General features: G+C 47.7%; 1 protein-coding gene across 7 annotated transcripts in view; it reads left to right on the top strand.

The window, feature by feature from the left end:
* The window catches only part of LOC144603634 (synaptotagmin-A), a 230,072-nt gene that overhangs the window by 71,183 nt on the left and 134,528 nt on the right, over positions 1–24,361 (top strand). For 4 of the 7 annotated variants that reach the window (XM_078417152.1, XM_078417148.1, XM_078417153.1 and 1 more), the window contains exon 2: positions 8,460–8,571. The exons of 2 other annotated variants lie outside the window; for them this stretch is intronic. In XM_078417152.1, the coding sequence (XP_078273278.1) occupies positions 8,567–8,571 (5 nt within the window). In that variant the 5' untranslated portion in view covers positions 8,460–8,566. Of the gene's footprint in view, positions 1–5,301; positions 5,322–8,459; positions 8,572–24,361 lie in introns of those variants that run through there. One more of the 7 variants, XM_078417150.1, reaches the window with a different exon arrangement.

Genomic DNA, 24,361 nt, shown 5'->3' with positions numbered 1-24,361 from the left:
GCTGCTTGTGAGACTTCATAGAGTAATGGTAATATTGTCGCACTGAGATCTCGCAGTCTTAGAAATGAGACTTCAAATTCCCTCAAGATGCTCTGAGATGTTTTGGGTAGCGCAGCGGTAGAGTTGCTGCCTTACAGCGCCAGAGACCCGGGTTCAATCCTGACTACGGGTCCTGTCAGTACGGAGTTCGTATGTTCTCCTTGTGACTGCATGGGTTTTCTCCGGGTGCTCTAATTTCCTCCCACACTCTAAAAACGATCAGGTTTTGGTTAATTGGCTTTGGTAAAAATTGGAAAATTGTCCCGAGTGCGTAAGATAGTGCTAGTGTACGGGGTGATTGTTGGTCGGCATGGACTCGGTGGGCCGAAGGGCCTATTTCCACGCTGTATCTCCAAAGTGAAGTAAACTAGACTAAAGAGATCGCAATGCCAAGGTTTTTTTTTTCGTTTTTTTTTTAAATCAAAAATATTTATTCAAATATTAAAATAATATATACAATACAATAAAACCAAAACAGAACCCACCACCAGAATATTATACAAACAAATATACCAATTGGAACTATTATACAATTATATTACAATCCCCATCCAGGATACATCCAATCCCCCGCGGTGCCCAGCGGTTCCGGAAATCCACCAGGGTGCCCGTGGACAGCGCGTGTTCCCTCTCCAACACCACCCGGGCGCGGATGTAACCCCGGAAAAGGGGTAGGCAGCTGGCTCGGGCAGAGCCCTCTTCCGCCTGGCGCCGTGAGTCGCGGATGGCCAGCTTGGCCAGGCCCAGGAGCAACCCAACCAGGACATCTTCGGCCCTACCCTCTCCCCTACGTACAGGGTGTCCAAAGATGAGGATGGTGGGTGAAAAATGCAGCCAAAAAGCAAGGAGCAGCCCCTTTAGATATTGGAACAGGGGCTGCAACCTCACACACTCCATGTACACGTGGTACACAGACTTCCAACCCGCAAAAGTGGCAGGCGGCTGGCGAGTCTGTGAACCGCGCGAGGAACAGGTTGCAGGGGACTCCTCGGTGCAATACCCTCCACCCCAGGTCCCCGATGGAGAGGGGGCAATGCCAAGGTTGGTGGTGGAGGCGAGACCTGTGATGGACCGGGCAGTGTTCACCGTAGGTGCAATCGTGATAAACACGATGCCAAGATAAACATATTTCAATAGCCTGCAAGCGATCCATATCCCTCCATTCTCTGCATATCCATATGCATTCTGTTGTATCAGACCCGAAGAAGAAGGGTCTCGACCCGAAACATCACCCATTCTTTCTCTCCAGAGATGCTGCCTGTCCCGCTGAGTAACTCCAACTTTTTGTGTCTATCTTCAGTTTAAACCAGCACCTGCAGTTCCTTCTTACACACTATTGTATCTGCCTCCACTACCATCCCTGGCACTCACTCACCAACTTCTGTGTCAAACAAACGTGCCCCGCACATCTCCTTTAAGCTTCGCCCCTATTGCCTCAGAGCAATGTCTTCTAGTGCTTGACAATTCCACCCTGGGAAAAAGGTTCTGACTGTGCACCCTATTTTATTATTCAACATCTGAATATTTATATATCTCTATCAGATCTCCCCTGAACCTCCGACACTTCAGAGAATACAATCCAAGACTGTCCAACCTCTCCTTATAGCTATTCCCCACTAATCCAGGTAGTGTTGTGGTAGGTGTCTCTGTTACTGGTTCCTCTTTACCTTGGGCTTAGTTATAGTTTAGTTTAGAGATTTGGTTTAAGTTTGGTTTTAGTTTGGTTGAGAGATACTGCATGGAAAGAGGCCCTTCGGCCCACTGAACCCATGCCAGTCAATGGTCACCCGTTCACACTAGTTCTATGTTATCCCAGTTTCACATCCCACACCAGGGGTAACTTACAGAAGCCAATTAACCTATAAACCTGTAGGTCTTTGGGATGTCAGAGGAAGCTGGAGCACCTGGAAAAAAACATTGCAGTCACAGGGAGAACGTGCAAAGGCCACACAGACAGCGCCTGAGGTCAGGATCGAACTCGGGTCTCTGGCGCTGTAAGGCAGCAACTCTACTGCTGCGCCGCTGTGCTGTAATGTGGAGTGACTGTGCCTGCTGAAAAGTTAGCCACAGATGTAACAAAATCAGTTGGAAATGCTCAGCATGTCAGGCAGCACCTGTGGAGAGAGAAAGAGTTAATGTTTTGGATCAATGACCTTGTATTAGAACTGTGAAAAGTCAAAGTAAACACATCTTAAAGTGTGGAGGAAGGGGGAGGTGAGGAAAGAACGAAAGAGGAAGATTGTAATAGAATGTAAATCAGGAGAGATTAGATGTCATTAGGGAGATTGAGCAAACACAAAGAGGACGGGAAAGGTGTAAGCACAAACAAAATGAAGGCACGTAGGAGGCATAGGTAGGAGGTGGTGAGTAAAGTGTGAATATAATTAAAATAAATGTGGACGTACTGCTGATAAACTAGAGGGTCTAGGATAAACTAGATAAACTAGAGATTAACTAGGTCACTACAAGGTGATGGGGGATGTGGGTACAATCAGACTGGGATCTTATTAAATGGCAGGACAGGCCCAAGGGGCTGAGTGGTCTACTGGGGCCTCCGATCATGTGTTTGTGTGAGATAGAGTCAGATGGTTATAGAGCATAGAACCAGGTCCTTTGCCCACGCCGACTAATGTGGCTCAATTTGACCACGCCGGCCAATGTGCCCCATCCACACTAGTCCCACCAGCACGCTTGGCCTTATCTCTCGAAATCTATCCTATCCATGTACCTGTTCAAATTTAGTTTAGTATAGAGGTACAGCGCGGAAATAGGCCCTTCATCCAACCGGGTCCGCACCAACCAGTAATCCCCACATATTAACACTATCCTGCACACACTGAAGTAAGAATTGTCCTTTGATCCTTTGATCAGTGTGAAGAAGCGTCTTGACCCGAAACGTCACCATGTAGCGACCATAGAGAATGGTCCAGGTTGTCGAACCCTCGGATTGGCCAGCGAGGTCACGTGGGAACGCGACCATGGGGATTGGTCCAGGGAACGACATCGCTGATTGGCCAGCGATGTCAGGTGCGCGTTTGGCGCCCGTTTTAGTCAGTTCGGCGAAGTCTTCAAGGAAGACAGTAAGTTTGTATTGGTTGTCCTGTACCTTGTTGTTTAACTCTGTATTCGTGTATTGCGGCTGCAATAAACTTCGTCTACAACCAACAAGTTTCGGACTCGCCATAACCCATTCTTTCTCTCCTGAGATACTGCCTGACCTGCTGAGTATTCTAGCATTTTGTGATACCTTCAATTTGTACCAGCATCTGCAGTTATTTTCATATATAAAAATTGTCCCTAGTGGGTATAGGATCGTGTTAATGTGCGGGGATTGCTGGTCGCCGCGGACTCCGGTGGGCCGAAAGAGCCTGTTTCTGCGCTGTATCTCTAAACTGAGGACAATTTTTACATTTACCAAGCCAATTTACCTACATACCTGTACGTCTTTGGAGTGTGGGAGGAAACCGAAGATCTCGGAGAAAACCCAGGCGGTCACGGGGAGAACGTACACACACCGTACAGACAGCATCCGTAGTCAGGATCGAACCCGAGACTCCGGCTTTGCAAGTTCTTGTAGGCAGCAACTCTACCGCTGCGCCACCGTGTCGTCAAATGTCTCAAATGTTGTGATAGTACCTGCTTCAACTACATCCTCCAGCAGATCGTTCCATACACCCACCACCCTTTGTGTAAAAACAAAAGTTGCCCCTCAGGTTCCTATTACATTTTTCCCCCCTGCCTTAAATCCATGTCCTCTGGTTCTCAATTCCCTTACTCTGGGTCAGGGACTCTGTGCATCCACCCGATCTATTATATTTTTATACACCTCTATAAGATCATCCCACATCCTCCTCAAGGAATAAAGTCCATGCCTGCTCAACCTCTCCCTACAGCTCAGGCCCTCGAGTCCAGACAACATCCTCGTCATTCTTCCCTGCACTTTTTCCCGCTTATTGGCATCCTTCCTATCCTAGGGAGGCCTGAGTGTTTGAGGTCAGGCTTCTCCCACAGATCCACCACTCGGTAACACTGAAATATTTTGGTACACGCGTCCGATATCTTGGTATCCGCCACCGATTTTCCGGCAACTGATGGCCCGGCACCTCCTTTAATCCCGACAAAATTGTGAGAGCGTACTTGAAATTCACGAAATTCCCCCCAAAAGTCCCACGCAACACCCCTCCCCGGAAATGTGGCACAGGCCGACGTCGACCTCATTGGGTCTTCTGCTGCCGATCGGCGGGTCGAATTCCCTCCCTGCAACCCAGCCTCTGGAACTCCGGCCTGGCCCGTGCTGGCAGATCCGCTCCCATAGCCGACTTCCAAGGCCGACTTTGTGGGCCGGAATTTCATCTCCCCAGCGGCCTAGGCGGAACGTTCCGTCACAGTTGGACTCCTCTCGGAGGCCGCCACCGCCGTTGGTCCGGCAAAACGGGTAATCCAGAAAGACTCTGGAACCAACGGTGCCAGAAAATCGGTGGTGGACCCTGTGGTATTTCCCTGCAGCAGATGTCTCCAGAACTGCCCAATAATGATTTGGATGCAATCTCCCCTGACTGCTGCTGGATCCTAACTCGAGTCCCATCGGCTCCAACACATTATGCGCCAATATTAATTTTGCAAAGAATATGTTTGAACAGCTGCCTTTGTAATCCATTGTGCTGCACCACTTTGTTAATACCTCTGGTATTCAGAGGTTGCTTTGCAAAGGAAGCTCCTGATCTCTGTGGTGGTTGGAAGGTTATTGTGCTTGCTTGAATGATCTGATAAACACGCTCCTGGTTTATTAATAGATTATACAACTGCCTTTGTCAAATTTTCGACCCAGTAAAAACTAATCTAGAGGAGAAAGGAAATTTGCATTTGTATGTTAGAGTTTCTGAAGTTAAGCCGATGACTTGAATGTGCTCCAGTAAGCTCTTATTTTAGTTTCGAGATTCAGCATGGAAATGGGCCCATCAAGCCCGCACTGACCAGCAATCCTACGTACACTAGTTTTATCCTACACACTAGGCACAATTTACAGAAGACAATTGACCTACAAACTTGCACGTCTTTGGATTGTGGGAGGAAACCGGAGCACCCGGAGAAAACCCACGCAGTCACAGGGAGAACGTACAAACTGCACAGACAGCATTCGTAGTCAGGATCGAACCCAGATCTCCGGCACTGCAAGGCAACAACTCTACCGCTGCACCACTGTGCCGGTCGACTCATGTTAAGGGTCAAAAGTATTTCATTGTCACATGTACCGGGAAAGGAACATTAAAATTCTGCTGCAGGTAAGAATACCAGGCACATTGGACACAACAACACAATAAATAAATATACAATTATTTATCAGTTTTTCCAGTGCAAGCCAAAGTATGTGGTTCAATTTTAGTTGTGCAAAGTCCTTAATAGTTTGGTGCTACTATGGAGGTGGGTTTGAAGTTAGTCATAGAGTCTTAGAGCGTGGAAACCGGCATTCGGCCTAACCTGCCCACACCGGTCAACATGTCCATCCACACTAATCCCAGCTGCCTGAGTTTGGCCCATATCCCTCTAAACCTGTCCTATAAATGTACCCGTCTAAATGTTTCTTAAACGTTGCGATAGTATCTTCCTCAACGACCTCCTTGTTCCATACACCCACCACCCTTTGGTGAAAAGTTACCCCTCAGGTTCCTGCTAAATCTTTCCCCCCTCACCTTAAACCTATGCCCTCTGGTTCTAGATTGTTGTACAGTGCGGTTCAAGAGCCTTATAGTTGCTGGGAAGAAGATGTTCCTGAACCTGATCAGTCTGAAGAGTCCTGACCCGAAACGTCACCTATCCATTTTCTCCAGAGATCTTGCCTGACCCATTGAGTTACAATAGACAATAGGTGTAGGAGGAGGCCATTCGGCCCTTCGAGCCAGCACCGCCATTCAATGTGGTCATTGGCTGATCATTCTCAATCAGTACCCCGTTCCTGCCTTCTCCCCATACCCTCTGACTCCGCTATCCTTAAGAGCTCTATCTAGCTCTCTCTTGAATGTATTCAGAGAATTGGCCTCCACTGCCTTCTGAGGCAGAGAATTCCACAGATTCACAACCCTCTGACTGAAAAGGTTTTTCCTCATCTCTGTTCTAAATGGCCTACCACTTATTCTTAAACTGTGGCCCCTTGTTCTGGACTCCCCCAACATTGGAAACATGTTTCCTGCCTCTAACGTGTCCAACCCCTTAATAATCTTATACGTTTCGATAAGATCTCCTCTCATCCTTCTAAATTCCAGTGTATACAAGCCTAGTCGCTCCAGTCTTTCAACATATGACAGTCCCGCTATTCCGGGAATTAACCTAGTAAACTTACGCTGCACGCCCTCAATAGCAAGAATATCCTTCCTCAAATTTGGAGACCAAAACTGCACACAGTACTCCAGGTGCGTTCTCACTAGGGCCCTGTAGAACTGCAGAAGGACCTCTTTGCTCCTATACTCAACTTCTCTTGTTACAAAGGCCAACATTCCAGCACTTTGTGCCTTTCTTTGGTTTAAACCAGCATCTGCAGTTCCTCATTTCCACATAGTAATGAGCCCGCACGCTGATTGGAAAGGGACATTAAGGTGCTGTGAAGACCTGATTGGAAACAAAATGTGAATCTGGCAAAACATTATCTCGTTTATTAGTCTTACAGTCCCATCAAAGGCTGAGCCGTTTGCTGAATGTAATTACCCATCTGGGCTAATAAGCGCTCTCTGTCTCTGCAGTTGTAAACATTATCCTGGAACTGCATCATTCATCAACTGCTAATCAAATATCTGGAGTTCAAAGGGGCAAGCCTGATGTCAGAGTCATTATCTGCTGACGATTAAGACGGAGCACATTCAAATCGAGGAGCATTGATTCTGCGATTCCCTGCCGAGTTCTCAGATGAACATTCCCTCTGAAAACCCTCTCACTTACAGTCATAGAGTCGTACAGCATGGAAACAGGCCCTTCGGCCCAACTTGCCCATGCCGATCGACGCACTCCATCTACACTAGTCCCACCTTCCCGCGTCTCGCCCATATCCCTCTAAACCTAAGATAGACACAAAGTGCTGGGGTAACTCAGCAGGTCGGGCAGCATCTCTGGAGAAAAGGGAAGGGTGACCTTTTTATGTCGGAACCCTTCTTCAGACCCAACACATCATTCATCCTTTTTCTCCGGGGAAATGCTGCCTGACCCGCTGAGCTACTCCAGCACTTTGTGTCTCTCTTCAGTATAAACCAGCATCTGCAGTTCCTCCCTTCACATTCTACCTCCTCTGGCAGATCGTTCCATAGATCGTTCCATAGATCATTCCTTAGATCGTTCCATAGATCGTTCCATAGATCGTTCCCTAGATCGTTCCATAGATCGTTCCATAGATCGTTCCATAGATCGTTCCATAGATCGTTCCATAGATCGTTCCACAGATCGTTCCATAGATCGTTCCATAGATCGTTCCACAGATCGTTCCACAGATCGTTCCACAGATCGTTCCACAGATCGTTCCATAGATCATTCCATAGATCATTCCATAGATCGTTCCAAACATCCACCTCCTTCTGTGTGCCATTGTTTTCATGTCATAAGTCATAGGAGCAAATTAGGCCATTCAGCCCATCAAGTCTACTCCGCCATTTCATCATGGCTGATCCATCTTTCCCTCTCAACCCCATTCTCCTGCCTTCTCCCAGTAACTCCTGACACCCTTTACTAATCAAGATTCTGTCAATCTCTGCCTTAAAAATATCCATTGATTGGCCTCCACATCTGTCTGTGGCATATGAATCCCACAGATTCACCGCCCTTCAACTTAAGAAGTTCCTCCACATCTCCTTTCTAAAGGTGCGTCCTGTCATTCTGAGACTGTGCCCTCTGATCCTAGGCTCTCCACTAGTGGAAACATCCTCCCCACATCACGTGTATAAAATCATGAGAGGAATAGATTGGGTAGTTGCAGAGAATCTCTTGCCCAGAGTAGGGGAATCGAGGACCAGAGGACATAGATGCAAGGTGAAGGGGAAAAGATTTAATAGGAATCTGAGGGGTAACTTTTCAACACAAAGGGTGGTGGGTGTATGGAACAAGCTGCCAGAGGAGGTAGTTGAGGCTGGGACTATGCCAATGTTTAAGAAACAGTTAGACAGGTACATGAATAGGACCAGTTTGGAGGGAAGTGGACCAAACACAGGCAGGTGGGACTAGTGTAGCTGGGACATGTTGGCCGGCGTGGGTGAGTTGGGCCGATGGGCCTGTTTCCACACTGTATCACGCTATGACTCCATGACTCTATGACCCTATCGTGTCTATCCAGACAATTCTCTATTCGTTTGGTGCTTGTCAAATACAAGTCTTCCCACATCCAACACCACTGCAGGTCACCGCATCACGAATCGTCTAAGCGCCTGCTGTTTTTTCCTTTGCAGTCGATCGAGGTCATTCCACAATGTGGCTCCCCAAAGATGAATATCAATGTGAGATATACGACACAAGGACACGGCGTTGCCATCAATAGTTAGAACAGCTCCACTTAATGCTGTAAGTACCTCTTTCTCTCGGCTCGGGGGAACTGCACTTTATCCATGCAATTAAAGTTTTTTTTTAAAACTTGCACTTATAACACATTCCATGACCTCTGAAAACTGCAAAGCATTTTGGTGGCAGCGAGAGAAGTTGTAGGCGCCGTTGTAATTAAGTCATCTTTAACCTGGGGGGACTGTCTAGAAAATAGCACTGTTAATATCTTCACAGCATGAGCATAAACACACACACGCAACAGCGTCAGAATAAGCAGATCATTCACACTCTGGTCATAAATTGGTGGGAACAATGAGAGGGACTCTCATCCGCTCCTCTTCAGGATGTTTTTTCTTGTCAGTTCTCCTAGCTACCGAGACAGTCACAGAGCACGGAATCAGGCCCTTCGGCCCACTGAGTCTCTGCTGAGGTTGGACAAACTTGGATTGTTTTCTCGAGAGCGTCGGAGGTTGGGGCATAGATAGGGTCGATGGTCGGAACCTTTTTCTCTAGGGAATGTGGGGGCGTGGCTGCGTTCTGCAGCTGCGGCTCACCGGCAGTCTCTCTGTCTTTTTTTTGTTTTTGTCTTTGTTATCGTTTAAATGTTTCTTTTGATTTATTTTTAACTCTGTATATGTGTGGGGGGGTGGGGGAAACCTTTTTTCCAATCTCCTCCTGAACGGAGATGCGACCTTTACCGTGTTGTGTCTCCGTTCGCGCTACGGCCTAACACCGTGGAGTCGGCGGCCTCCAGCTGGGATCGACCTTGAAGACTCCGGTCGCAGGGCCTGGACTTATCATCTCGGAGGCTTCGGCCGTGGGCCCTGCAGACCGCAACATCGGGAGCTCGCAGGTCCCTGGCTGGCGACCGGCTTTCGGGAGCTCCAGCCGTAGCAGCTTCGACCGCCCCGGAGCGCGAGGTTTGATTGACCCGCTCGCAGGCCCCTCATCGCCCTGCCTGGCCTGGCCGCGGCACTTTCCATCGCCCGGTGGGGGCTCAGGACCTTCATCGGCCTGCTCGGCTCGGCCCTGGGACTTTCCATCGCCCGGTGGGGGCTTCAAAAGTCGGGAGCCTCGATCGCCTCGTGGCACCACGGGAGAAGAATGAGGAGGAGATAAGACTTCTCTTTGCCTTCCATCACAGTGAGGGTGTGCCTGGAGCAATCACTGTGATGGCTGTTTGTGTTAAAAATTGTAATTGTGTGTCTTGTGTTCTTTATTGTTTACTGCCGGACCCTGACGTGAGAGGACGCTGGCGCTATTTGTTCGCCGCTTCTCCGTCAGGATAGTTCGTCTGTTCGTTTTTATGTCATGACTGTTTTTGTAAAGCGTCTTTGAGCATCTGGAAAAGCGCTATAAAAAATAAATGTTTATTATTATTGTTTATTATAGGGTGGAAATGTCAAAGACTAGTGGGCATAGATTTAAGGCGAGAGGGGGAAAGTTTAAAGGAGGTGTGCAGGGCAGGTATTTTACACAGAGAGTGGTGGGTGCCTGGTACACGCTGCCAAGGGTAGCGGTGGAGGGAGATATGAAAGTGGTGTTTAAGAGACTGCTAGATAGGCACTTGGATATAGAGTCATGGAGTCATAGAGTGATACAGTGTGGAAACTGGCCCTTTGGCCCAACTCGCCCACACCAGCCAACAATGTCCCAGCTACACGAGTCCCACTTGCCTGCACTTGGTCCATATCCCTCCAAACCTGTCCTATCCACGTATCTGTCTAACTGTTTCTTAAACAATGCGATAGTCCCAGCCTCAACTACCTCCTCTGGCAGCTTGTTCCATACACCCACCACCCTTTGTGCTAAAAAGTTACCCCTCGGATTCCTATTAAATCTTTTCCCCTTCACCTTGAACCTATGTCCTCTGGTCCTCAATTACCCTACTCTGGGCAAGAGACTCTGTGAATCTACCCGATCTATTCCTCTCATGATTTTGTATACCTCTAAAAGATCTCCCCTCATCCTCCTGCACTCCATGGAATAGAGACCCAGCCTACTCAACCTCTCCTGGTAGCTCACACCCTCTAGTCCTGGCAACATCCTCGTAAATCTTTTCTGAACCCTTTCAAGCTTGACAATAACTTTTTCCGATAACATGGCGCTCTACAACACTACCCAGAGATCTACCATTTACTGTGTAGGTCCTGCCCTTGTTCGACATCCCAAAATGCAACACCTCATACTTCTCTTTATTAAATTCCATCAACTATTTTTCTGCCCACCTGGCCAATAAATCCAGATCCTGCTGCAATCTTTCACTGCTCCAGGGACTAGTGGAATCAAGCGATATGGGGAGAAGGCAGGCACATGTTACTGATTGTAGATGATCAGCCATGATCACAATGAATGGTGGTGCTGGCTCGAAGGCCCAAATGGCCTCCTCCTGCACCTATTCTCATATGTTTCTATGTTTCTACAACCATCTTCACTATCTGCAAAACCCCTACTTTTGTATCATCAGCAAACTTGCTAATCTTGCCCTGTATGTTCTCATCCAAATCATTGATGTAGATGACAAACAGTAACGGGCCCAGCACTGAACCCTGAGGCACACCACTAGTCACAGGCCTCCAGTCTGAGAAGCAACCTTCCACCATCACCCTCTGCTTCCTTCCATGGAATCAATTTGCTATCCATTCATCTATCTCTCTTTGGATCCCATGTGATCTAACCTTCCAGAGCAGCCTACCATGCGGAACCTTGTTGAACGCCTTGCTGAAGTCCATGTACACCACATCTACAGCTCTGCTCTCATCAACCTTTTTGGTCACATCTTCAGAAAAATCAATCAGATTTAGGAGACACGACCTCCCACGTACAAAACCATGCTGACTATCCCTAATCAGCCCTTGCCCATCCAAATGCCTGTCTAACCTATCCCTCAGAATACTCTCCATTAACTTACCAACTACAGATGTTAAGCTCACCGGCCTATAGTTCCCAGCATTATCACTTCAGCCCTTCTTGAAAAGAGGCACAACATTTGCCACCCTCCAGTATTCCGGCACCTCTCCTGTATTTAAGGACAATAGACAATAGACAATAGGTGCAGGAGTAAGCCATTCAGCCCTTCGAGCCAGCACCGCCATTCAATGTGATCATGGCTGATCACTCTCAATCAGTACCCCGTTCCTGCCTTCTCCCCATACCCCCTCACTCCGCTATCCTTAAGAGCTCTATCCAGCTCTCTCTTGAAAGCATCCAACGAACTGGCCTCCACTGACTTCTGAGGCAGAGAATTCCACACCTTCACCACTCTCTGACTGGTGACGATTCGTAAATTTCAACCAGGGCTCCCGCAATTTCCTCTCTAGTTTCCCACAATGTCCTCGGATATATCAGATCATGCCCTGGAGATTTGTCTACCTTCAAACACGCCAGTACCTTTAGTACTTCTTTGACAGTAACCCCAACTGCTCTCATGACACTCCCAGTGACTGCTCCAAGTTCCTCCGTCCTACTGTCTTTCTCCTCTAAATGCAGAGGAGAAATACTCATTGAAGACCTTGCCCATCTCCTATGGCTCCACACAGAGGTGACCGCTTTGATTCCTGAGAGGTCCCACTCCCTCTCTCTCGTTATCCTTTTCCCCCTTATGTATTTATAAAATCTTTTGGGATTGTCCTTAATGCTACCCGCTAGAGCTATCTCCTGGCCCCTTTCTGCCCTTCTGATTTCCTTTTTTAGTTTACACCTTAGTTCCCGAAACTCCTCCAGGGATGCACTTGATCCCAGCTGCCTCTACCTGTCCCATGCATCCTTCTTGTTTTTGACAAACGTCTCAATTTCCCTCGTCAGCCAAACTTCCTTACGTTTGCCTGCGTTGCCCTTCACTCTAACGGGGACGTTCACATCCTGAGCTTTCTTCAGTACACTTTTAAAAACATCCCACTTGGCCGATGTTCCTTTCCCCTCAACTAACCTGCTCCAGTCAACTTGATCGAGACCTTCTCTCATACCCTCAAAGTTGGCCTTACCCCAGTTGAGCATTTTAACACATGGACCCTCTGTCCCTATCCATAACTATCTTAAACCTAATCGAACTGTAGTCATTGGTCCCAAAAGGCTCCTCCACACACACTTCATTCACTTGCCTTTCCCAATTTCCCAATACTAGATCCAGCATTGCCCTCTCACGTGTGGGGGCCTCCACATACTGCTTAAGAAAACTCTCCAGAACACTTTTGAGGAATTGCACCCCATCTGAAACCTTCACGCTTTGATTTTCCCAGCCTATATTGGAGAAGTGAAAATCTCCCACTACAGCAACCTTACTTGACCTACAGTTATCTGCAATCTCCCAGCACATTTGTTCTTCTAATTCCCGTTGACTATTCGGGGGTCTGTAGTACACCCCCAACAAGGTGATCATCCCTTTCTTGTTCCTCAGCTCCACCCACATAGCCTCACTAGACGAACCGTCCGCAATGTCACCTCTGAACACAGCCGTGACATCCTCCTTAACCAACAATGCAACCACCCCTCCTCTTTTTCCCTCACCCCTATCTCCCCTGTAGCTCCTGTACCCCGGAACATTGAGCTGCCAGTCCCGCCCCTCCCTTAACCAGGTTTCAGCCATGGCTACAACGTCCCAGTCGCTCGTACCTATCCATGCCCTAAGCTCATCTGCCTTACTCGTCAGGCCCCTTGCATTAAAACACGTGCAGTTTAAACCAACCCTTCTTCTTCGCTCTCCGCCTTTCTCCTGCCTATTCTGTCCACTAACCTTCCCCACACCACCCACCATACCAACTTCTAGCCTCTCGCATGCTTCTGTCCTGCACGAGATCTCACCCCCCTGCCAATCTAGTTTAAACCGTCCCGTGTAGCTGTGAAATGGAGGGAGATGGATCACGTGGGGATTAGTTTAACTGTGAAACATGCACGGCACGGGCATTGTGGGCTGGGGGGCCTGATCCTGGGCTGTGCTCTTTGTTTTATGTTCTATGAAGGGAGAGGTTCGCCCTCTCTCCATTAGGCATATGGAAAAGCCTACAATGAAGAAATACATGGCTGAATGTTCAAACACAAAAGTCTATTTTAATAGTTGCATTGGAGAAAACTGCCTGGCTCTTAAGAACTGAAAATTAGTGCTGTCGTATTGAACCCATCTGTTACACTGTCTTTGCAATTCATTCATGTTGCTTCCAGCTGATTCTTTCATCATTACCATTTGTTTTATTGAAGGTTTAATTCCACTCGCTCTAAAGCTGGTGTGAAAGAAGCTGGAACCTTATAAACCCCACTGGAAGCAGATTGCAACATTCATCATGGAGCTAGATTGTTTAGAAAATGTTGGTTTTGGTTTGCGTGGGACGTGTACCGAGATGCAGCGAAGAGCCTTTGTTTGAATGCCATTCACTCAAATCAGATCCTACTACGCATGTGTACAACAGGCAGTACGAAAATGCACAGGAACGGCCTCGTTTAGTTCAGTTCATTGTCAAACATGGGCATGATACATTCCATCATCTATATTGGCAAATGGAATGAACTGAGAGAGGAGATCATTGGGGCAGGTACAATAACAACATTTAAACAGGTACATGGATAGACAATAGACAATAGACAATAGGTGCAGGAGTAGGCCATTCGGCCCTTCGAGCCAGCACCACCATTCAATGAAATCATGGCTGATCATTCTCAGGGTACCTAATCAAAAGATTAGGATAGGAAAGGTTTATATTGATATGGGCCAAACGTGGGCAGATGGGTCTAGTATAGATAGAGCATCTTGGTTGACATGGGCCGAAGGGCCTGTTTCCATGCTGTGTGGCTCTATGGTTCTATGACTCTAAAACTGCGCACAATATTCCAAATATGGCCTCACCAGTGCCTGATAAAGCCTCCCTGTGTGAGAGATTAAAACGTTTGTTTTAAACTCAATGGTAAAATGGCATTCGAGTTCTCCGTGACAATGTGGCTTTATATTTGGATGTTCGGCAGTCGGCCCTGAAGAAGGTGCACTTGACAAACGGATAAACAGCAGCTGGTGAAATCCAAACCCAATTTGTCAGCGTTGAGAACAAGATCTCTTCCACAGTGGGAGCTGACCTTGACGTGTCAGCTAGCAGCAGCGTGCATGGACCTGCTCCAAGGCTGTCATGAGGTCTGGAGAAGAATGATTCTGGGGAAGCTCAAACTGGCCAGGTTATTGGTGAGGAGGTGCCCCCTGATAACGCAGTCATCAACATCTTCCATCATGCTGCTGATGCTATAGGGTGGTAGACTAATTGGGTGGTAGATGGCTAGATTACATTAGAGTTATAGAGTCATACAGCAAGGAAACAGACCCTTCGGCCCATCTTTCCCATGCCATTCAAAATGCCCTATCTATGCCGGTCCCACCTAACGAGGATTGCCAACTGTCCCGTATTAGCCGGGACATCCCGTATTTTGGGCTAAATCGGTTTGTCCCGTACGGGACCGCCCTTGTTCCGTATTAGGCCTGGGGGTGCTGTAGGCCCGGACAATGTAGGCCCAGACGCTGTAGGTCCGGACAGTGTAGGTCCAGGCACTGTAGGTCCAGACAGTGTAGGTCCGGATACTGTAAGTCTGGACAGTGTAGGTTTGGACAGTGTAGGTCCGTAGGCCCGGGCGCTGCCTAACGGAGGTTGCATAGCAACCCACCTCCCGGCCCGGGCGGCCGCCATTGGTGGAGCGGGATCACATGGCCGCTGGCTGGGTGAGGTCACGTGGGGCGCATGGCGGTGACGTCACCTTGTCCTGTATTTGGGAGTGAGATAGTTGGCACCCCTACACCTACCCACATGTGGCCCACGTCCCTCTAAACCTTTCCTATCCATGTAGCTGTCCAAATTCCTTTTATAAATGTCATATGTACTGAGATACAATGAAATGATGATGGTTTGCGTGCCATCCAATCAAATCAGACCCCACATGAAAACAACAAGCAGTGTTAAAAAGTATGTAGGAAGAAACTGCAGATGGAGATAAACACAAAGTGCTGGAGTAACGTAGCTGCTCAGGCAGCATCTCTGGTGAAAAGGAAAAGGTGACGTTTCGAGTTGGAACCTTTCTTCAGACTGAACTTAGAGGTGGGGCGGGGGGAACTGACCAGAATGAACCAGGGCCGGCAACAGAGGACCTCAGGAAGGGTGGAGGCCATAATGGCGCACTGCCGGTTGGGGAAGGGATGACAACCAGAGGGATACAAGGATGTGAACAGTGGAACTTGTAGGATGACTAGGGAGGGGAGGGGGTGGACAGAAGGGAGGGGAGGGAATGGAAGAGTTAAGAAAGTATGTTCTGTTAAAGACTGCATCTCCGCTCCCCGACATATATCATTCTGAGCCACAATGGACAACACGAGCTCAACCTAGTGACCTGGCCTTGCTAGCTCTGCTTTCGTTCACTTTCACATAAGCTCAACGCTAATGCAAGATTTACTTTAAGTAATTTCAAGCCTTGGTGGGCTTCCTTTAAACGTATCTTCTGTAGAATTGTTAAGCATAATTAAGGCACATCCAAAGGAATAACATGGCACGTAAATTATTTAATATGAATGAGAGCCAATGGACTCATTAAAGTTTCTTCAATTATTTAATGTGTTTCTCAAACATTTTATGTGTTGAAGTGTTCCTCAGACACAGCACCTTTATCTTTGTTGACATTTATATCCCTATTATCGTTACTTATTACTTCAGATCAATCGAAGCGTGGAGTATAAAGCTTCGGGCTGGAATTTTCTTTCCGTTGCTTGCGAAAAATTGCCAGCAGCCTGTGACCAATCCATTGGTCATTGACGATTTTTATCTCATGATCTTCTCGAGGAGTGCAAAATCATGAGGAATAGATCGGGTAGATGCACACAGTCTCTTGCTCACAGTAGGGGAATCGAGAACCAGAGGACAAAGGTTCAAGGTGAGAGGGGGGAGATTTAATAGGAACCTGAGGGGTGATTTTTTTTTACACAAAGGGTGGTGGATGTATGGAACAAGCTGCCGGAGGAGGTATGTGTTGGAAGGAATGGCAGATGCTGGTTTACACCGAAGATAGACACAAAATGCTGGAGTAACTCAGCGGGACAGGCAGCATCTCTGGAGAGAAAGAATGGGTGATGTTTCGGGTCGAGACCCTTCTTCAGACTGATGTCTCCTGTCTGAAAAAGGGTCTCGACCCGAAACGTCACCCATTCTTTCTCTCCAGAGATGCTGCCTGTCCCGCTGAGTTACTCCAGCAGTTTGTGTCTATCTGCCGGAGGAGGTAGTTGAGGCAGGTACCATCACAATGTTTAAGAAACATTTAGACAGGTGCATGGATAGGACAGGTTTAGAGGGGTATGGGCCAAACGCACGGAGTCCAGGCGGGGAACAGGGGAGGAAATCCTGAACAATTAGGATTAGTGTTTCCATCCACACACGCAGAAACTGAACGCAGTGCTCGAAAGTTTTGCCGCAATAAATAATTTGCACACCATGTTATTCCTCTTGATCTGCCTTCAGAATTCAGTGCATGCAAAACAAGTGGCTTGTATTTTAATTGCACGCAGGATGAATAATCACCTTGAATACTTAGATCCGGAAAATAAATACTCCTGCCCTTCCCTTCCTGGCACAAAAATGTCAGCAAAGTTATAAGGTGATGGGATTATTTTTGAAAGCAGCATGCTGTTTTTTTAGCTGCAGTTCCCTGCTGTGCTTTTGAACAGCAAGTATTAGCATTGAAACAACCTGTCTTTCAAACTCAAAGTAATGCACTCTGAATGGGAATGTGAAGTTTTTAATTGAAAGGTGCATGAACGCCGGTTACAAAAAGGCATGGTACGATTTACCAAGTCGTCTTCTTACAAGTAGTCCGGGGAGATAATTCCTGCTCAGTTATGGCAAACTGTGTCCCACCAGCCACCGATCACCAGAGTAAATGTGCATCAGACATCAAGCAGTCGACAGAGGAAAGCAAACCGTTCAGGTCTGTACGTTTCCAAAGGGTAGGCATGATGCAGAGACAAAGATTTACAAGGATGTTGCCAGGATTCGAGGGTCTGAGCTAAAGGGAGAGGTTGAGCAGGCTGGGACACTGTTCCTTGGAGCGCAGGAGGACGTGGGGTGATCTTATAGTGGTGTATAATATCATGAGAGGAATAGATCGGGTGGATGCAGAGAGTCTCTTGCCCAGGGTGGGGGAATCGAGGACCAGAGGACATGGGTTTGAGGTGAAGGGGGAAAGATTGAATAGGAATCTGACAGGTAGCTTTTTCACACAGAGGGTGGTGGGTGTATGGAATGAGCTGCCAGAGGAGGTGGTTGAGGCAGGGACTATTGCAATGTTTAAGAAAGAATTAGACAGGCACATGGATAGGACAGGTTTACAAAGGATATGGGTCAAATGCAGGCAGCTGGGACTATTGCAGATGAGACATGTTGATTGGTGTGGGCAAGTTGGGCTGAAGGGCCTGTTTCCACGCTGTATGACTCTAACTACAGATGCAGGTTTATACCAAAGATAGGCGCAAAGTGCTGGAGTAATTCTGCGGGTATCTGGAGAAAAAAGGATGGGTAATTTTTGGGTCGGGACCATTCATCGTTCTGATTGTGGTTGGGGGGAAGGCAACAAAGCGTGGCAGTTAATAGGTAAACATGGTGGGGGGGGGGGGGGGGGGGGAAGGTAGAGGTTGATAGGCAAATGTTTGGAAGAAAGGCCAGAGATTAAAACAGAAGGTGGTAGACTAACTGATTGAAGAGTTGCGAATTGTGAAGCTGGAGGAAGGAACGTGGGTGGATGGGGAGGGGGAGTGGAGGAGATGGGAGTCCCCTTTGGCCCGAGACCCGAAACGCCACCCATCCTTTTTCACCAAAGATGGTGCTTGACCGGCTGAGTTACTCCTTTGTAACACTTTGTGTCCATTTTACACATTGTTCAAGGTCAGTGGAGCTTTGATATGGGACACTGTTGAGAGGCCCTGGAGTGGAGCTCTGCCCTGGGGCTCTGCTGCGTGTCTTTAACATGGAGTTCTCCCTTGGAGCTCCAGAGTGGAGCTCTGGAATGGGAGCTGTGCCAAGAGATTCTGGGGTGGCAGCGGTTAATCAAATCCTGGCTCAGGCACCGTTCAGTGTGTGCACTTTACTGATTCACAATAGGTTTTAATTATACTGCATGTGGCATTGCTCACAGTGAGTTGGACGCTGCATTGTCTCACAAAGACCACACTAACAATGCAGCACAGAATGTCATTTTCCACCAGCAGTATAGAGTTGTTTTTTTTCTGTTGAATACAGAAAGCCCTCTCTTTCCTCTGCCTCCACATTACACCCACCACCCCCCACCTTCCCCTAGTCACCCTGCCCCTTTCCCCTCCTTCATCCACTCATCCTGACCAAGGTCTCCCATTTCCCTTTTATCCCCCCTCTTCCCCTTCTCCTCTTCCTCCTCCCCCTCTTCCCCCTCCCCTCTTCCCCCTCCCCTCTTCCCCCTCCCCTCTTCCCCCTCCCCTCTTCCCCCTCCCCTCTTCCCCCTCCCCTCTTCCCCTTCCCCCCCTTCACCCTCTGTCCCCTCTCTCCAGCTTTACATTTCTCTCCTCGTCTTCTTATCTCCCCTTTTCTCTGAAGAAGTGTCCCCACCCGAAACATGGCCTCTACATGTCCTCCAGAGATGGTGCCTGACCCGCTGAATGTTCTTCCTTCCATTTGTCGCCTAAGGTCAAGGACACAGAGTAGCAAGTGGCAGGTCAGACAGCATCTCTGGAGAACATGGATAGGTGACGTTTTTGGGTCGAGACCCTTCTTCAGACTGATTGTAAGGGAGGGGTGGTGGGTGTCCGGGCAGAAGAAAATCTGGAAAGCTGGGAAACGGGAGAGGCCAGGCAAAGAGGAACTGGCGTGGGGAGCCTTTGTCGGCAGCTATTAATTGGAACGCACAAGCAATAAGGTTCAGAAATCTGTCAACATCTCTGTTTTAATGTAATGGTAACCCAGGGTGCAAATGAATCATATTACCGCCTTGTTTATGATAAACAAATAATTCCGCGTTAATCAGTTTTCACTGGGTGGAAGCACATCTCCAATATCAGTTAGGAATCTCTGGAGAAAAAGAATAGGTGACGTTTTGGATCGGGACACTTCTTTAGGGTCTGAAGAAGGGTCTGACGCAAAACATCACCCATCCTTTTTCTCCAGAGGTGCAGCTTGACCCGCTGAGTTGCTCCTTCACTTTCTGTCCATCTTCGGTGTAGAGCAGCATCTACATAAGCAGCATTTATTTCTCCAATCCGTGAGGAATCTGTTCATTGACATTAGCACTACTGGCCGTTTGTACAGCAGATTTATAGGTCAATGCCACTTACATTTTAAGTAAATGTTGGCACCACCTTGGTGCAAAACCCTGGAGTACTGCTCTTGCTGAACTAGTTCAACAAACTGAACATAAATTTACTGATTCATAAAACTGGAGTGGGGAGCCTTTGTAGGCAGCTATTAATTTCAACACGCAAGCAATAAGGTTCAGAAATCTGTCAACATCTCTGTTTTAATATAATAGTAACCCAGGGTGCAAATGAATCATATTACAGCCTTGTTTACGATAAACAAATAATTTCGCATTGAGCAAGATTTTGGATGTGTGAGGCAAATGGTTATTAATCTGTGAAAGCTGTGGTATCGTCTACATCAGACAATCTGTCCTGGTTCAGGAAAGGAGTCAGCAACTTGTGAAGAATAGCCAGGGTCCAGGCTTTTGTTTTGAACTCGACCCGCCGTGTGTGTCCTTCAGACTAGCAGATGGCTCATCCCTGAACTGCTCCGTAACGGAGGTCTCTCTGATTTACGGGCTGTTCCCAGGGACACATTCAGAGCTGGACGTCAAGTGCATTTGAAGATGCACTTTGCAGCATTTACAGCATTGATGTGCAGAGGGATCTTGGGCTCCAAGTCCATAGCTGCTCGAAAGTGGCAACACAAGTAGATGGAGTGGTAAAGAAGGCGTATGGCATGGCTGCCATCGTTGACTCGAGAATTAGCCACTACCCCCGGTGAAGAGCAATTGCAATTCTCTGCTTCTAAAGTATTTTGAGATAATACCGAGCTTGATGGTAGGGTGAAAGAACATCCTTTTCTTTGCCGAGAGAGAGACTCAGAGCCATTTATTTTCCCCAAAACTGCAAGCTACACACTCACTGTCAGATCAACCTTTACTTGCTATTAAAGCTTTTTCTTTACAAACAATATTTCTTCCTTTGGCACGTGAAAACTCAGGACCCCATTCTTTGATGGTAAAGGTGACAGTGTCTATCTGCTAACAATCAGACACGTAGGCTGCCTTTAACCGTTAATTTTGTCCATCACACTCCTGTTAGAAGGCAAGATATTGCTCGATTCTGTAGCGTGGAAAATAGAAGTGGAAGCAAGCCATTCAGCCCTTCAACCCTGTTCTGCCCTCCAATACAGTCAAGGAGGACACTCTACCTCAATGCAATGTTCCTACTCTCTCCCCACAACCCTTAATGCTACAGAATTGCAGTAGAGTTGTAGATACAGTATAGCCCAGTCCATCACACAGACCAGGCACCCCACCACTGACTCCATCTATACTTCAAGCTACCTCGCGAAAGCAACCAACATAGCCAAGGACTTTTTCCACCACAGTCGTACCCTCTTCTCCCCCCTCCTGTCAGGCAGAATATCAAGGTGTGAAAGCGCATACCACAGCCAGTTCAATCCTGACCTCAAATGCTGTCTGGGGGAGTTTGCACCTTCCCCCTGTAACTGTGTGGGTTTCCTCCAGGTGCTCCGGTTTCCTCCCACATCCCAAAGACGTGCGGGTTTGTAGTTAATTGAACTCTGTAAATTGCCCCTAGTGTGTAGGGAGTTGATGAGAAAGTGATAACATAGAACTAGTGTGAACGGGAGAGGGAGAGGGAGAGGGAGAGGGAGAGGGAGAGGGAGAGGGAGAGGGAGAGGGAGAGGGAGAGGGAGAGGGAGAGGGAGAGGGAGAGAGAAGATGAGATAGCAGAAACAAAGAACTGTCTGTAATCATGTGTAGTCTTTCCGCTGACTGGTTAGCACGCAACAAACAGCTTTTGCTCTGTATCTCGGCACACGTGACAATAATAAACTAAACCAGCAATCCCTGTACATTAGCACTATCCTAGGGACAATTATTACCGCAGCCAATTAACCTACAAACCTGCACGCCTTTGTAGTGTGGGAGGAAACCAAAGAAAATCCACGTGGTCATGGGGAGAACGTACAAACTCTGTACAGACAGCGCCCCGAGTCAGGATTGAACCCAGGTCTCTGGCGCTGTAAGGCAGTGACTCTCCTGCTGTGTCACCTTGCCTCCCAATTTTTTTTAAATCTTTTTGTTTAGACATGGAGACAAAAGGTCAGAGAGCACTTACTAAACTAAACTACACCAATCTAAACCAAACTAAACTACTAACTACAAGCGGAATGTTGCAAGCTCCTGCTGGTACTTAGTCTCTACGTTGGTTCTGTGAACCATTCTACATTTCCTTGAGCGTCGTCTGCTTTGATCTGTCGTTTTCACACCTAACCCTTCCACATCTCTAGTCTCCCTCTCCCCTGACTTTCAGTCTGAAGAAGGGTGTCAACCCGAGACGTCACCCATTCCTGCTCTCCTGAGATGCTGCCTGTCATGCTGAGTTCTTGCGTCGATCTTCGGTGTAAACCAGCATCTGCAGTTCCTCCCTACACAGTTCTTGGCTTGTTCCCTCTGTGTAATCAGCGGTTGCAGGTGAGGTGATGGGGGAAGGGGCTGTGCATCATTGGAGCCTGGCGCACTGGAGGCTGATTGCAGCGACCAGCCAGAGTGACAGGATCAATGGGTTGCACGGGGCTAATGGCAGCTTCCTGCTGAAGGTAGTTAGCTCCCTTTCACAGCCGAGTCAATAGCTCTCTCCTGGGCTCAGCCCCTCCAATTATATCATCAGCAGCCATTGTTTAAGTATGGCTGAGGCAAAAGGAACACCATCGCTCTGTTTAACTCTTTGATACCTTGGGAGAACTTCCCATCACCTTAGAGTCAAGAGTGTTTTATTGTCATATGTCCCAGATAGAACAATGATATTCTTACTTGCAGCAGCAGAACCGAATATGTAAACATAGTACACTGTAAACAATATGATAAACGAGAAAGGAAAGGAAAAGATCATTGTGTGTGTATATATACGTATATACACACGTATATATATATATATATATATATATATACACACACAAGCACACACACATAAAAACAAACAATATTAGTACATAAAGGCAAAACCAATCCACCCAAGTCTCTGTAGTTTGGAGGTTATTTGGTGAGTGTGGTGTTTAACAGCTGATGGCTGTCGGGACGAAGCTGTCCCTGAACCTGGACGTTAAGGTTTTCAGGCTCCTGAACCTTCTGCTCGGAGTGATATGAGAGTGTGGCCAGGGTGGTGTGGGTCTCTGAAGACCTTTTTGAGATAGGGACTCCTGTAAATCCCTTCAATGGTGGGGAGGTCAGTAACCATGAGGGACTGGGCAGTGTTCACCACCTTTTGCAGTCTTCTTCGCTCCTGGGCGTTCAAGTTGCCGAATCAGTCCGTGACGTGACCAGTCAATACGTTCTCTACTGTACACCTGTAGGAGTTCCAGACAGTCCTCTCTGACATACCGAATCTCCACAATCTTCTCAGGAAGTAGATCTTCATAAATATGCACGCCCAGCAATTTGAAGCTTTGACTCTCTCCACCTTCGTCCCGTCGATATAGACAGTTTTGTGGGTCCTCAACCTTCCTCTCCCAAAGTCCACAATCAGTTCATTGGTCTCACGGACATTGAGAGCCAGGTTGTTGTGCTGGCACCATTTGGTCAGTCGGTCGATCTCACTTCTATACTCTGACTCATCACCATCTGTAATGCGTCCGACAACGGTGTTATCGTCAGCGAACTTGAAGATGGAGTTGGCACTGTGTCCGGCTACACCGTCGTGAGTATAGAGTGAGTGGAGCAGGGGGCTGAGCACCCAGCCTTGAGGTGCTCCTGTACTGATGGTTATCGATGGAAGAAGTGTTGCTGCCAATTCAAACAGACTGTGGTCTGTTGATGAGGAAGTCGAGGATCCAGTTGCAGAGAGGTGCGCAGAGACCCAGTTCCGTGAGCTTGGTAACCAGTTCTATCTATTTATTTATCTATCTATTTATTTATTTATTTATTTATTTCTATTTATTTATTTATTTGTTTACTTATTTGTTTTTATTAATCAAAAATATTTATTCAAATATTAAAATAATATATACAGTACAATAAAACCAAACAGAACCCACCACCATAATACAAGACAAACAATAAACTATTATACAACTGTCTTACACTCTTACAAGGATGCATTCAACCGAGCGCTCCCAGAAATCCTCCAGGGTGCCCGTGGACAGCGCGTGTTCCCTCTCCAACACCACCCGGGCGCGGATGTAACCCCGGAAAAAGGGCAGGCAGCCGGCTCGGGCAGAGCCCTCCTCCGCCTGGCGCCGTGACCCGCAGATGGCCAGCTTGGCCAGGCCCAGGAGCAACCCAACCAGGACATCTTTGGCCCTACCCTCTCCCCCTATGCACAGGGTGTCCAAAGATGAGGATGGTGGGTGTGAAGTGCAGCCAGAAGGCAAGGAGCAGCCCCTTTACATATTGGAACAGGGGCTGCAACCTCATGCACTCCATGTACATGTGGTACACAGACTCACACACTCCATGTACACGTGGTACACAGACTCACACACTCCATGTACACGTGGTACACAGACTCACACACTCCACGTACATGTGGTACACAGACTCACACACTCCATGTACACGTGGTACACAGACT

This window comes from Rhinoraja longicauda, chromosome 20 (genome assembly GCF_053455715.1).
Source record: "Rhinoraja longicauda isolate Sanriku21f chromosome 20, sRhiLon1.1, whole genome shotgun sequence".
NCBI lineage: Eukaryota > Metazoa > Chordata > Chondrichthyes > Rajiformes > Arhynchobatidae > Rhinoraja > Rhinoraja longicauda.
This window is presented reverse-complemented; position numbering and strand designations above follow the sequence as displayed.